Source organism: Melopsittacus undulatus, chromosome 10, assembly GCF_012275295.1.
Source record: "Melopsittacus undulatus isolate bMelUnd1 chromosome 10, bMelUnd1.mat.Z, whole genome shotgun sequence".
In the NCBI taxonomy this organism is placed as follows: domain Eukaryota; kingdom Metazoa; phylum Chordata; class Aves; order Psittaciformes; family Psittaculidae; genus Melopsittacus; species Melopsittacus undulatus.
Window position 1 is genome coordinate 5,160,900 of NC_047536.1, and position 15,258 is coordinate 5,176,157.

The following is a 15,258-nucleotide window of genomic DNA, read 5'->3' on the forward strand; positions in this document are numbered from 1 at the left end:
TGTTTGGGTGAGTTATGTGTTAGTGGTTAAAAATGGAAAAAACAACACTCCCCCGCCCCCCCCCGAACCCCCTTCCTGGCCACCCTGCAGCCCCTCTCCCCTCTCTGGCTACACAAAGCCCCACTTTGCCAACCTGGGGTGGGGCTCAGAGCTGCTCTGATATGGGAAGCTGGCCTGGTGCAAGGGTGATGGGCATGTGGAGAAACTCTATTCCTCACCCTTTGATTCCCTACATGGAGTGGAAAGCCCAAAGCCAGTGGGAACATCTCATCTGGGCTGGCTTGGCGTGGTCCCTCGTGACATCCCCACCTCATTGCCCTGGCTTGCCAGCTTTGCAGGATCACCCTATGCTCACCCCCAGCTCTTGGCTCGCTTCCCCAGGTCCGGTCCCCAAACGCCATCGAACCAACCATCACTTACTCAGTCACCAACTCTCAAAGCCATGCACCAGCAGCTCCGTAGATCTCCCCCTTTGGCTGAGACCCCAAATAACCCTCAAATAAGAAGTGATTAATTTCCCTATCCCATTTCACCCATCCCACCCATCCCACCCCTCCCAAAGCAGCCCCAGCACAGAGGGGCTGTTCACACCACGCTGCATGGGCATGCGAGGATTTCTCTGGGTCCACGGAGCTAACTGTGCTAGTGCAGGCGTGAGGTGAAGGATGTGCATGCAGAAACGGTGTGCAGAAGCGTGAAGCATCGTCCCCCGGTCCCCTTGATGGGGACTTGGCCAGATGGCCACCTGGCCACAGGGGAGTGAGACTCTCTTAGCTTTAATTCCAGAAGAACATTGACTGTACATATAAATATTTACTGCAAAGAAGGGATGAGATGTGTCTGCTCTTCGGAGACCCCTAGAACCGCTGGGGCAGCTGCCGCACACCTCGGCATGCTCCTCATTGAATTCCCTACCTCTGACATCAGGAGGGGGGTTTTAATCTCGTATTTCAGGCCATCAGTGGTTGCACTTTAAAACAAGAAAATAAATGTTTAGGATGCAGCTTTGCCATATTCCTTTTGACTCATGCAATATAAACACTTACTGTTTTTCCAGGTAACAGGGAAGCAGGAACTGAAGCACTCCCTACCAACTTCTCAGCAACAAATCCATCGCTATCATTAACTGAGGGTGAATTTTACTAATGGAAAGTTTAAGAGCAAAGATCTGGAGCATGGGCTCTAAGCTAGGAACTTCCTTTCCAAAGCAAAAATGATTGAAGGTCTATAAATTAAAAGATCCCTGCTAAAATTATTTACACTGGGCAAAGCCAAGCACAAGCCTTGTGCCTTTCTAGGACTATCTGGGAGCAAACTGGATCCGAAGATGTGACAGAAGACCTTCTGCCCTTGCATATTCTAACACCCAAGGGATCGTATAAAACATTAGCAAGTATTCACAGGGCACTTGTTTGCATTCAGTTTAGCTTCCGGATTGGTTTTCATCATGAGATCTAACAGCAGCGAGACCCTGCTCCTAGCTCTGATGATGATGAGGAGATACATTCGCAGAGTTTCCTACTTTTAGCATCACAACAAATTCACATTCATCCTCCGGCCTGAGCTGTGTGTTGAGGGAGTGCTGGAGCCGGCTGCCCTGTGGCTCTAAGGTCTCCTTCTTCTTCTCTACTTCTTCTCCTTCTTCCCGGACTTCTTCTTGTTGCCTCCCGAGGCACCAGCGTTCTTGCCATCGCGCTTGCCGGCAGCGTTGGTGAGGGTGGCAGTGCTGCCCGGGATGTAGACGTTCTGCCGGTAATCAGGGACATGCTGCAGGGTGAACTGGGGGCCATAGCGGGCGCTCAGCCCCATGGTGCCCGTCCCACCACCCAGCGTTGAGTTGCCATCAGCAGCTTCTGTGAGGGACACCAGAGGGTGGGGGAAAAGAGAAGAGCAGGTTGTTACTGTCAGACAAGCATCAGCATACCCAAAAGGCTCTCACTGGGTGTCAAACCCAGACCTCGGTGCCACCAAACCTCACCCCAACCCTTCATTACCCTCCAGTGCCATTGCTCCATGGGATGGCTGCAATTTGCATGATGGAGAGCACGGCACAGCCGGCACCAAAATTCCTTGTTTTCATCTCACATGGTTGCTAAAGTCTTGGGATTTGGGGCCTCCAACCAACCTCTCCTCTGCCGTTGGCAGTGATGGGGCTGCCTGTCCCTCCCTGCCTGCCTGCTGCTGCCTGCTTTGCCCCCCTCCACAGAAAAACAAGCCCTCCCCCCCGAAAGCATCCTCATTACAAACATATTGCACAGCCACAACCATTAGTAACGCATTAAGGGAAAGCCAATACTATTTTGTTTTTCCATTGCATTTAAAACCCTGCCCCCAGTATTTCTCCAGCCAGGTTTATTCAGGGAGCAGAGCACAGGAGAAAGAAAACCCCTCCCCTGCAGTACTGCAAAATGGCTCTAGGAAGCCGAGCACAAAGGAAATCAATGCTGAAGCTCATCAGATGGTCCAGATCTGGGAGCAGGGGGAGGGGAAGGCAAATTCATTCCTGTTGCTCTGTAAAGCTCCAGCATGGAGAGAGCAAGCATAGGGATGGGGAAGGGCTCAGATTCCCCCTGGGTTGCTGGGGCATGGCTGTAAGGTAGCAACCAGATGGAGACAGGGGAGATGCATGGAAGCAGGGGGAGAAATGAGCATGGGGGGATGGCAAGGCACAAGCGATGCTTGTTGCCATGGGCTGCTGCATGATGTGCTTCAGTGCAACTGCCTGTGCACAGCTCAGGGTGGGATCCTTGCCCAGCCCTGCTCAGAAATGATTTGCTAAACCCAATTCTCTGCCTTGGATACTGTGGATCCTATCTCAGCCTTTTAACTGTTTCATGGCTGTGGACACACTCTCCTGGGAGGCTGGAGAGACCCAGCAAGAGCACACGAAGGACCCAAGGCAGAGTCCAGGGCTTCTGCTCCCTCCTTTTGAAGGTGGAGAGACAACAGGAATAAAGAAAAACAACAAGCAGAGATCATGGGCCAGTCCTCACGTGTTTCTCCTGTCTCCATATGAGATCCATGCATGCCTCTTTGTTGCCTTTGCTTTCCCCTAAGCAGATGGAGGTGGCTAAGCCAGCCAGAAAGCTAGACAAAAAGCTGGGCCACATCCCCCCATCCCCTGCAATACTGCCATGTACACATCCCATCACAGGGGTCAGAAGTATGAAGCAACTGCAGCTTGAAAAGTTACAGCTGCTCTGCTGGAGCCAGAGGAGGTAAACACACAGCGAGTCCAAAACCAGGGGGACGTTGTGCCCTGAGGCCAGGGGATGCACAGGGCAGTGTATAAACACAGGGAACCAGCGTGGGGAAATGCCTTTTGCTTCCCACTGTGGAAGCAGCCACCAGAAGGAGAATTAGACCATTAAGTGGGTCCCAAATCTGGCAGGGCTTTAAGGATCTCGGGCTGCAGGAGATGTGCATATACAGTCGATGATACTTATTTATCACCCACACTTGTCTTATCAGCAGTTTATTTCATTAATAACCAGCACAACACCACACTCATCAGGGTGTTAAACCGGGAATGGGATGGCTGGAGACGTGGGGTCAGACCAGGCTGCACCCAGGGACTGACTTGCAGGTGGACTATGGCCTCTGGCAGCAGGGGAAATAACGTTTTCAAGGCTCTTGTAGCTGTAGAGAGCCCAGTCGGGGGCTTGGTGGGCTTGGAAACCTTCTTTGCTGCCCTGGGCCATCCCAGCTACATCAGGCGTCTGAGCAGTGATGGGACTGGGGGGGCTGCCAGCACCACCCAGGACAAGTGGTCCCCATGAACTAGTTTGCAGTCACAAGTTCTTCACAGGGGAGAGAAAGCCACCCATGAAGTTCCCAGCCTGCCAGTTGGTCCCAGGGAAAAGGGCTGTTTCTAGGTAACACTGACATTAAGGCCGAAAAGAAGAGAGAACAGGGACAATAGAGGTTTATAAATGGGCACTGAGCTGCTCTTGCCAAGCAGGGCCCTTCAGCTCTTGTTACTGGAAAGGTTACACTCAGCCCTTACCAGCAGCCAGCCATTATCCTAAATGGTCCTGAGAAGGAAAACAAGGATTTGGGGTTCACAAAAATAACCAGCTAGCAGCTCCATTGGCCTCATGGGCAGAGCAGAGGAGAGGCTGGAGGCAGCCCCAGAGCATGTGTTGCTGCAGCTGCTGGGGGGCTTTCAGGAGAACCCAATATAGAGTGTCTGCCCCTGCCTGCAGGCAGCAGAGCTGGGGAGAAGGACCTCCTCCAGCTGCCTTTCTGTCTGCTCTCCCATCATCTCATGGCACCCCTATAAATTCTCCCTGGAAGCTGGAGTATTTTAAGGACAGGATGTCTGTCCTTTCGTGTCTGGTGTCCTGGAGCATCTGTGCTCCTTGGTCTGTCTTTGCAGCTGCCTCTGCCCCTTCAGATGGCTCAAAACACAGATTTTTATGTTGTTTCCAGCTGCAAGGGAAGGAGAACACAGAATCATAGAATCCCAGACTGGTTTGTGTTGGATGAGAACTTAAAGTTCACCCAGTTCCAACCCCTGCCACAGGCAGGGACACCTTCCACTGGAGCAGCTGCTCCAAGCCCCTGTGTCCAACCTGGCCTTGAGCACTGCCAGGGATGGGGCAGCCACAGCTTCTCTGGGCACCCTGTGCCAGCGCCTCAGCACCCTCACAGGGAAGAGCTTCTGCCTAAGAGCTCATCTCAGTCTCCCCTGTTTTGGCAGGTTAAAGCCATTCCCCTTGGCCTGTCCCTACAGGCCCTTGTCCCAAGCCCCTCTCCAGGTTTCCTGCAGCCCCTTTAGGCACTGGAGCTGTTCTCAGGTCTCCCCTTCAGGAGCCTTCTCTTGTCCAGGCTGCCCCAGCCCAGCTCTCTCAGCCTGGCTCCAGAGCAGAGCTGCTCCAGCCCTCAGAGCATTGAAAATCTCTGAAGATCCAGAGGAAGGAAGCCCAGGAAGGGAGACAGAAGCCCTACAGCAGTCACAGCCCTGGGGGAAAAGCAGCTCCCCAGGCACTCCAGCCTGGGAGTGTGGCTTAACCACTGGGCAAATAATTTAATCCCCAAAGCCACTGGATTGCGCAGCCTTGGCATGGCAGGACCAGCTTGGCCTCTTGCTGAAGCAAAGGATAACACCCGGCAGAGGGTAAGGATGCATTCATGGTGTCCACAGCCACTTCTAGGGAGCATCCTTAGCTCATGGAGTTGAGCAGCATCAGAGGAGTTCCTTACTCCCAGATGGTCTCTGGTAAATGCATCTTGAGCGTGGGTTTGACATGGTGTGGAGGGAAATTGGTACTCAGCACACAGTGCCATCACCTCTGCCACTGTGTCCCACCTGCCACCCCAGAGCTCAGAGCTCAGCACATGAAAGTAAGAGATGATAATTAAAAAAGCCAGGAAACACCACCCAAGGATGGGCAGCACAAATCTTAATGGGGATTAACACTGCCCCTAATTGAAGATTGCTGCAATCAACACTATGAGCTCTCACTATGAGAGCAGAAAAGAGGAGGCAGAGAACAGGGGAGACATCACAGCACAGTGCTGGTGGAAAAAGCTTGTACTGTGCCTGTAGGTGGATCCATCCATCCCTCCCTCCCTCCTTCTCTCCCTCCAGCACAGCAAGGCCCCGGCATGGGGAAGGAAAGGATGGAGTGCATAGGGCCATCCTCTTGTGGGGCTGCAGCAGAGGAAGCCCTGATCTGGCAGATGGATCTGCTTTAAATTAACCCCCAGGGTGAACTGAAGCCGTGGGAGAGGTTAGGACTGTGGAGACTTGTGGCCCGGGGGAGATAGGCTGCAATGGGGCTCAGGGCTACATGGAAGTCAGGGCTTAACCTTGAAGGGATCTGCTCAGCTCTCTGGTGCTCTGGCTGGAGCAGCAGTCAGAAAAACAGAGTTATTTGTGCGAGGAAACCGGATCTGGCGGCACTGGGTGATGATAACCACATGCAACCCCGGAGGATATTTTTCCATGGTCGTTTTTCAGAGCAGAGACACGTTTTCACATTGTTCCTTTCCCTTGAGTGTAAACAAGTCCCTTGCCCAAGAACTTTATCCCTCCCCTGGCCACAGCAGCTGTGTCTCCAGGCTGCCTGGTGTCTGCACAACAGCAAAGTTCATCCGCAGCAGCTTTCCAAGAAAGCAACGCCAAAGCCATCCCCCTCCCCCAGATTCTTTCTCTCCCAGCAGCTCAAAGGAAGCATCCCAAGCATTCTGCACAAGGTTTTATGGCTGTGCTGTTGCTTCTATTTTTAAATTGAGGGGGAAAGGAGTGTGAGGTATTTATAAATAAAAGCTGCATGAAAAACAGCCTCTTCATCTGCGCAGAGTGATAATTGCACTTCGTGACCGTGGGTGCATGGGAATACCCCTCCCTGCCCACCGCTTCCACGTGGCACAGCTGTAAATCAGAACAAACCAACCCAAAATGACCCCAAACCAAAACCCTGTGAATACAACTGCAGTGAACCACTGGTGCAAACCAGTGTCTCTGAACAGAAGGTTTGCTGGGGATACTGAGTCAGGCATTTACTGTATTCCTGGCCTACTCTCTAGCCACAAGCAAATCTTTCAGGCTTCCTACATCCTTGCCTTATAGCAAGTTGCAACACAGCAAAGGTTTCATTTACAGTGACCTTTTGGAACCAAGTAGTTTATAAAACATCATCTCAAGACTGTCTCCTTCATGTAACAGAATTGCATCACAAGCCAGATAACATTCTGTCCAGTACATACAGAATATATTTTGCATGGAAGAGGTAGCCCTTTCTATAGCATGCCTGACGCTGATGGCTATTTGGTATCTCCTCTGCCTGAATCCTTCCTGACCCTTCTCCTCTGCAGGGTAACACAGACAGTGCTTTTCCACCATCTTCTGCTGAAGAAGGACTTCTGAAGCTACCCCAGTTAACAGATACATCAATCCAATCAGCATCCTATCTAAGAGCATGCACTGAGATGTCCACACAAGAGCATGAGCCATGGTTTTCCCACACGCAATGGAGACCAACCATTTGCTGAAGCCAGGATCATGGCTTGGAGCATCTCTGTGTCAAACTGGTTGTTCGGCCAGGCTCCACCTTCCTCTCCATTCTGGGAGCTATGGGAAGAGAAAAGAAACAGCAAGTTACTGCAGCCCATTCATGAGTGAGCTTGTTACGGCACATCAGAAAACAAGGCTGTAGGTTTGTCTGCCGGTTGAGAGGAGCTGCAGGCTTTAAATCCTTCTAGTAAATAACACTGGCCTATTAAATAACTCTTCCAGAGGTCTCTATCCCCCACCAGGCTTTTGAAGAAGAACCAGCAACACCAAAAGCACCTGGGGACTCAGTGGTGCTTCCAGCAACACCTGTGACTTCAGAGACAGCCAACACCTTATCACCTCAAAATCCCACCAACACCTTCCCACTGATACAATGCAATACTGCCAAAAACATGCTGGTCCTAAAGCCCCAGATATGCTTTCACCCTTGTGTGATCAGGTCCCCTTGTCCTTTTCCAGGCCATGTGAGTGGATACACCACTCAAGCTATTTCAGGGTACAACTGCATTCACAGGATGGAAGGTGAGAAAACCCTGTGGCTAGGTGGGCTTTGGGATCAGCATGGAGGCACCTGCCTGGCACTGCAAAACTTGCTCTGAAGGGAGTCCAAGAGCAGGCATCAGCTCTGCAAAGCTGGCAGCAAACAGCTCTGGGGAAGCTGGAGCAACAGGAAGAGAAGGGAGGTTTGGTTCCCTGGACTGGCTGATGGGAGGGCTGAGCACCACAGATGTGCCTGGGAAAGCTCTGGGGATGCTGTTAGACTTTAGCCAAGGAGGTTTTGTGGCTGAGGCTACAATCAGCAGCCTGTGCAGAGTTGAACAAGCCCTGCTTTCATGTTTGCCAGGTGCCAGCTGTGCTCAGCCACCACTCACTGGTGCTGGCACTTCCCCTCCAGAGGGGTCAGGGCTGCTCTCCCAGAGCCCCTCCGGAACCTTCCTGCTTTCAGCAGAGACCTGAACATTTCATCAGCTTCCTGTGCCCTCCTCTGCTCCGACCTTAAGTGACCACATCAGTCAGACCACCTCTCCCTACTGAGTGTTCTGATAACCACAGCTCTTGCCACCTGCTGGGATACCAGAATACTCAGAATACCCCTTGGCTGTGTGCTGCCTTGCTTGGCACGAGGGCGGCCCTGTTCTTGCAGCTGGGAGCTCTCCAGAAGTGAGACAGGGGAGTTTGAAAGCCCTTTCTCTTGGAGAGAGCTGAGCCTGTTTCCCAGGGCAAGTGTTCAAATATCAGGCTACAAGGCACAGATGTGGCCTCCTACTCCACTGCTGTGGACACCCAGGAGCTGCCAGACCCCAAAGCCCTGCTCAGACATGCTCAAGCAGCCAAGATCTCCCGCAGCTCTGAGGTCTCCTGCTGGCAGCTTCATGCTTGAGCTGCCAGCACAGGTACTGCTGATGCCACCTCAACACCAAGTGCTGGGCAGCAGATGGGCTCTTCACCCCCATGCCAAGCATCTCGCTATCCAAGTGCCCTCACTGGCTGTGCCTGTGGCAGCCCTCACACAGGACGGGCTCAACATGGCCCTTTTGGAAGTGGGATGGACCCACAGGCATGTCCTTGAAGGATGTATCTGCCACAGTGACTTTGTAGTCAGACTCCCTTTGAAACACGGGTTCTGAGCATAGATACGTGTATGGATGCTCCCATGTACTCTGTGCAAAATCTCATCTTAAGCAACTTGTCCAGAGACACAAAGGACCTGTGCCAGGACCACCTGACCATCCATCCCTTCCCCTTCTGTACTGCCTGCCTGATCCATCCCCAGCCAGGCAGGGCACTGCTCTCACACTGGTTTACCCATGGAGGATGAATCCAATCACTAATGTAGCAGGGGCTGCCCTGGCATGATCACTTCTGAACACACAGCACCACTTCTGAAATACCTGCTGTCTGCTGCAACCCAGGGCATCTCAAAAACTATTTATATCCCTCCTCCACAACGTGTGTGGTGGCACGGTTTCAGGAAGGCCAGGAGCACTGTTTGCCTGCCTCACAAATGGATTTCTGTGCTTGCATGATGGCTGTGCTGAGACTACTCAGACATGGACACTGCTGCCCTGACTGCCTGTTGGGCCAGCCAGCAGCATGCAGGCAACCCAGGCAGTGAGGACAAGGTGGGGACAGCCCTGGGGCTGCAATGACCTGTTACTGTCAGAAGCAGGGCTGGGAATAGAGCCCCAGGCTAGATCCAATAAAGGACTTAGGAACCTTTTTGCACTAAACCCCATTGCAAACCACAACCCATTCAGCCACCAGTTAACCCCAGTAGCTCCTGCCCCACTGGCGCAGTTGAGGTTTCCAGATTTTTCAGGGCTGCAGGAAAGCTGTCCAGAAACATCCCAGTGCCTCCAAGCTGCTGCTCCTGGCTCAGGGAACTGCCCCAGTGTGGTGATAGCATCCAAGTATGGGGAAAGGGAAATCACAAGGAAGTGCCAAATATCTCCTTTTTAATTGAAATATTCCAGTGGTTTGAACTGTGGTTTGAAAGCAGAGACCCAGGTTCAACTCCTTCCCTGACGCAGCAGTGCCAGCATCACATTTTCCACCTCCTGAAAGACTCTTTCCTTCCACCTCTCCTTCAGGCAATGAGCTGCACAAGACAGAAGCTTCTCCTGCCTCCCATCAAACCTGTGCACCCTAGGACAGCAGGAATGCACAGAAGAAAATGCTCACCCTGTGGTCAGGGCATTGACGTTGGAGGTAGAACCAGGACCCCCAAGCTCACTGAGCTCCCCGACCAGACAGCAATCATCCCTACTCTTGATCTGCTGGCTACAATCTCACCAGTAACACCCAGTCAGCTTCCATCCCAGGAAGGGTACACTGGTGACTCACTTTCAGCCTGGTGCAGCCCTTCTCTGCAAGCATGCTGCACCCAGTGCTCCCAAATTTTGCATAAACAGCCCCAAAGCTGTGTGCCTGCTCCCTGTGATCCAGGAAAGCTATTTCAGAAATGCCTTAGAGTTGCAAAAAATGGTTGAGCTCTGTTGTCTAAGCAGGAAATTCAAGTGCCTCAATTACTTGCAGTGCAATAATTCAGAATTCAGAGGCACATGAAAAAAATAAGTGCTGTAATCTAAAAACACCCAAAAATAACTTCTTGCTTTGGCAGAAGGCACACAGCTGATGACCAGGTCTGGCTGCCTTCCACGGAGATAGGATGGAGTTGTGAATCAGAGCTGAATCACTGATTCAATAGCGAGCAGCCTGCCCTGCCCTGCTCCCCTGCCTGGAATGGGCAGACCTCAGACTCCCCCCAGTGCAGCACTGCTGGGGCACTGCTTCGGGGAGGCTGCCTGGAAGGGGAGGGCTGGTTCCTACAGAAATGATTCCAAGGACTCCCTGTTTATAATACAAATGCCATTCACTCAATAGTGGGGTTTTTTTTTTCCTAAAAACCCATCCCCCATAAGAGAGATTTTTTTCCCCTCTGTTCAATCCTACTCCACACTTCAAAGCTCAGACAAGAGCTGGCTTTCATTTCTGGGAACGTTTCCAGCCCCGCTAGGACTGGAGGGAAGGAAGCAAACCCACGTTTGAGACAAACCAAGGGATGCAGCATCTTTGGGGGGGGGTTCCAGGCATGGTGAACACACAGCACAGGACAGGGGCTGTGCCAGCACAGCAGGTACAGCCAATGCACAACCTGCAAACAGCTTCATTAAACCTCTCTATGTGGAAATTAGGGAACACTGAAATGAAAGGCTTGCCCTTCAGCTCTGACACAGCCCCACAACATGCTGCATCATGAGGTTGCCCCATTACCAAGGGCATTTGCCCCAGCAGCGCAGGGTGGACCTGGGTGCTTTGCTGATCAGCTATTTCACAGCACCCCAACCACCGCATCCCTTTTTAACTCCCATTTCGAGCAGAGCCCAGAATTATTCATTTCCTGCTGGGGTTGCTATGGAGCTCATCACTATGGCAGCCAAAGGCCTCGCAAACAGTGATTTGCACAACTGCCTGGTGGAGTCATGAAAAAACTGTTTTCCTCGCTCCGCAGCTGGAACCAGGAGCTATAGCAGTGCCACAACAAACTGGACAGGTTGATTTGTGCCTGAGCAGTGCTCTCAGAGCCCCAGGGGCTGGAAAGGACAGCCCAGCATCCCATGAACCAGACCCCAGCACCCTGGGGTGCCTGGCAGGGCTTCAGGCAGCGTTTGGCTTCAGGAATTTCCCAGGACACCCTCAGCATCCTCCCTCCTCTCTTATGTGAGGCTTTCTGGCTCATGCAGCAGTGCCATCCCCCCCCCCATTCAGCACCTGTCCCACCTCATAGCCCTGGTGCTCCCAAGCTTCCCCACTCCAGGGAGGGGATGTGACTGGGGTTTGTTTCTCCTCCCAGTCTCTTCCTTTTTCACTACCTTTTGCTCCCCCTGAGCAACATTCGGGCCAGGGGTATCTTCAAACCCACTCCTCCAGCCCAGTTCTGGGGCAGCCTCCAGTCCCCTCAGGCTTCCCCCTCTGCAATTCTGTTTTCTCTCTCCCAGTTTCCTCCAAGCGCTCCCCATCCCCCTTCCATCTCCCACACACAGCTCCAGTCAGAGGCAGCAGCAATAAAACCTCAGCCTGCGTGTTTCCAGGCTGGCAAAGTGACAAGAAAGAGGGAATGGATCTGTCCTCGCCAGTGCTGTGCCTCCTCCGCGCTTAAGGTGTGCTGGGGACACAGACCCACAGCTGGGGATGCAGCCCCAGGATGAGCATCCTTCTGTACTACTGCCCACACCAGCCTCCCGCAGCCACAACCCACAGCCCACCACCCTCCCACCTCCCCCAGCCTCTGAAAACAATGGAATCAGCTCCAAAATTACCACAATTTCCTGCTCTTCTCCTTTCCTTAACAGAGGATGCTGCTGGCCCTTCCCCCATCACATTCCCTGCCGCTTCTGTAATGCCATTACAAGAGCCTGGATGAGGCCCAGCTTTAAGAACATGACTTTGCAAAGATGAGATTGAAAATGCTATAGCAGGCAAGCAGGAGAAAGATTTGCAGCCTCTGAAAGCACCGGTGAGCCCTTACTTCCAGCCAGCTGAGCTGCTGGGATGCTGCACTGCCAGGCAGAGGCAGAAAAAAAGGCCACAATGGCTCTAAAAGGGGACCAGGGGCAGTGTCCTGCCTTCCAGGGACTCTTCTAGCCCTCCTGAATGAGATGGAACTGAGGGCAGGAATTATTTCACCCAGCCCATCCCGCTGCCATCCTTAACCCACCATGAAGGATATTTTGAGAAATGCTTTGGAAAGGCTATTGTGCCTATTTGTTGGATCCCTGCGCCCCTGCAGCCGGCCATGGCATGTGCTCAGCTGTGCAGGAAGCAGATGGAGGGAGAAAAGTTAAACTAATACACACAGCACCTGCTAAATTACCTAAAATAATGTTTCTATACATAAAGTGATGATGATGAAACTGCTGATATTCTGGAAGCTTTCCAGAATGAGAAACATGTTCCATCACTAGGATACTTCCCTTTCTCCATAAAAGACTCTCTAGCTTTTGTCCAATCTGACAGGATCCAAATAGCTCAGACTACAAGGGCCTTGACAAATACAGGTAAAGGGATTATTGGCCTAGGATGGTCAATAAGGGAAGGAAACATGCAGCTGAAGAGGGGTACATGAACTAGAAAGCCCAAATACTGAATCTGCTGAGATTTGAGCTGTAATAAACAAAAAGGTGAAACCTGCAAGCAGAAATGCTCACAGGCATCATGCACAGCATGACCAGCTCCATGGTATCCTGGCTGTGGAAGTGGGGTGGGATCAGGACACATCACTACAAAACCTCCAGCTTCCAGTCCCAAGAAGCTGAAGGGTTTTTTCCCTGGCTCAGCTCTGCAGGACAAGGGGAAAGGAGAGCAGTTATCCACAGGGAACTCCTGCTCCCAGCATCAAAACAGCTCCTGCCTGTCCCAGCACCTGAAATCCACTCCAAACCTTCACCCTGGGGCTGCAGCACAGACTAGGAGCAAAGCCAGGCTCTGAGCAGCCTCATAATGTTTTAAAGCAGCATTTGCTCTGCAGCATTTCATAGGAAACCACAGTCATAGAAGCACAGAATCATGCACCTACTGGTGCATCCGTGCATGAGCTTTATAGCACTTGCTACTGTGTCCACTATCATAGAATCACAGAATCATAGCATAGTTAGGGTTGGAAAGGACCTTAAGATCATCCAGTTCCAATCCCCCTGCCATGGGCAGGGACACCTCACACTAAACCATATCACCCAATGCTTCATCCAACCTGGCCTTGAACACCACCAGGGATGGAGCATTCACAACCTCCCTGGGCAACCCATTCCAGTGCCTCACCACCCTGACAGTAAAGAATTTCTTCCTTATATCCAGTCTAAACCTCTGTTGTTTAAGTTTGAACCTGTTACCCCTTGTCCTATCACTTTTACACAAACTTGCAACATAAATGGCCAAAGGGTTACAACACCCACAAACTCCCCTATGGCTGCTGGGTTAGCACATATTTCTTTTTAGGAAGGATGTGGTAAACCTTTACCTGTGGCCAGTTGTCTTTCTGCTGTGTGTCCTCCCCTGTGCTGTGTAAGCCCATAAACGTCCATGTCTCCCTCTCTCTATCCTCTGGCCCCAGCTGCTGCATGCTCTGGGATGTCCCACAAGACACACACATATGCCAATGGGGTCCCATTGGCAGAGCATGTCCTGGTATAGTGGGGTGTCATGCAGGACCTCCTAATGACCCCAAACATACACCAGAAGCCCTCCAAGCTGCAGCCACACTTTGGTGGTACCTGCATGCTCTGAGGCCCAAGAATGCTTCTGAGAGCTTTAAGGACCATATTGGGACACCTTTTCCCCCTCCCTGTCCCCCACCACACACAGGCAGGCTGCTGCTAGTCCTACAAGCCGCCTTTTGGAGCTCTTGCATGTAACCCAAACAAAAATCCCTCCTTTCCTTCATGGCTCTCTGGTGGGTACTGCTGCAGCGTCCCCACTGTCAGCCCCAAACACCTTCTGTTGCACTTTCCTTCCTCCCACTGCACAGGCAGGGGATGATGAACCTCACTATTGGCTGTGTTGGGGCTTGGAGGGGGAGTCTGCCTCGCAACAGCACTGGAAAGCATTAACACAGGGAGATTTAGGATTGGAGGGGATAAATGGGGGGGAGGTGATGTGTGTGAAATGGCACTTTATATCTTCTTTGTATGCTTTGCTCCTCCCTCCCCAGGACTGACCAGGGATTCTCATACTGCTCCTCATCTCCTTTCAAGTCCCCCACCATGATCACCTGCCTCTGATCTCCTTCTACCTTGCTCCCATGGCCTTAGACTGTCCCCACTCTTCCCATGAGCTGCCGAGAACATATTAGGCTGTGTATGTCTCACCCTCCCATGCCCACCTGTGAGCAACACAGAGCCCTCCCCACTCCTCCAGGCAGGAAATCCTGACTCAATCCTGGTGTTTTCCTGGATAAACCATCACACAGAGATCAAAACAAAGAGCTACTGGGGTCAGGCAAGTACCAGGAACATGCAGGACACAAGCCTGGTCTCTCTTTCTTTGGCAACTAGTGAAAAAGCAAACAGATGGGTCCCTCGTACAATCCCAGTCCCTGCATTCTTCCCCCACATGCCACCCCCACCCCCCCCCGGGGAAACCCCAGTGATCCCAAGGGATATCCTGCAACACTGCCAGACTGTACGTCTACTTCACTTAGGACAATTCATCCCTGTAATCTCCACTACAGCCACTGATCTGATTTGTCTGGGAATAGCATCTGCTGCTTGGTATCATTCTGTATTCATTCACATTTGCCCAGAGATAGCACGGGTGGTTTTTGTTTTTAGAAAACAAAATAAGACCATCATTAAATGAATTCATTTGTATATATCCTCCTGTTTCTCCCCATCAAGACCGAGAATTGCTCTACTCAGGTCTGACTCCCTGCCATATTTTCAGAGGATATTATCTGAGCTCTTATTTCCTAAGCGCGTGCACCAGAGCTCCCCTGTGCTTCAGGACAAAGAACAAATTCTCTTTGTTGTCCCATAACAGCTATATATGGGATTGAGAGACGGTCCCTTCTTGAGCTTACCCAGAGTTTTGCTTGGTTCCAGGTGCTCAGAGACATGTGGAATTTGTTTCAGTAGACAGAATTATGCTGAGAAGAGACAGAATTGTTCCTTCTTCCATTCCCATGAAGACAGCAAAGGAGAAATCACAACATGCGTTTAAACCTGCTTTCTGGTTTAGGGTCA

At 51.7% G+C, this 15,258-nt stretch overlaps 1 protein-coding gene across 9 annotated transcripts in view; it reads right to left on the bottom strand.

Annotated features, from left to right (window-relative positions):
* Positions 1-553: 553 nt before the first annotated feature.
* Positions 554-15,258, bottom strand: part of LOC101878504 (protocadherin gamma-C5) — an 88,519-nt gene continuing 73,814 nt past the window's right edge. For all 9 annotated transcript variants that reach the window (XM_034066653.1, XM_034066652.1, XM_034066651.1 and 6 more), the window contains exons 3-4: positions 6,990-7,078; positions 554-1,853 (exon numbers count right to left, since the gene is read on the bottom strand). In XM_034066653.1, coding sequence (XP_033922544.1) covers positions 1,627-1,853; positions 6,990-7,078 — 316 coding nt within the window. In that variant the 3' untranslated portion in view covers positions 554-1,626. The remainder of the gene's footprint in view (positions 1,854-6,989; positions 7,079-15,258) is intronic.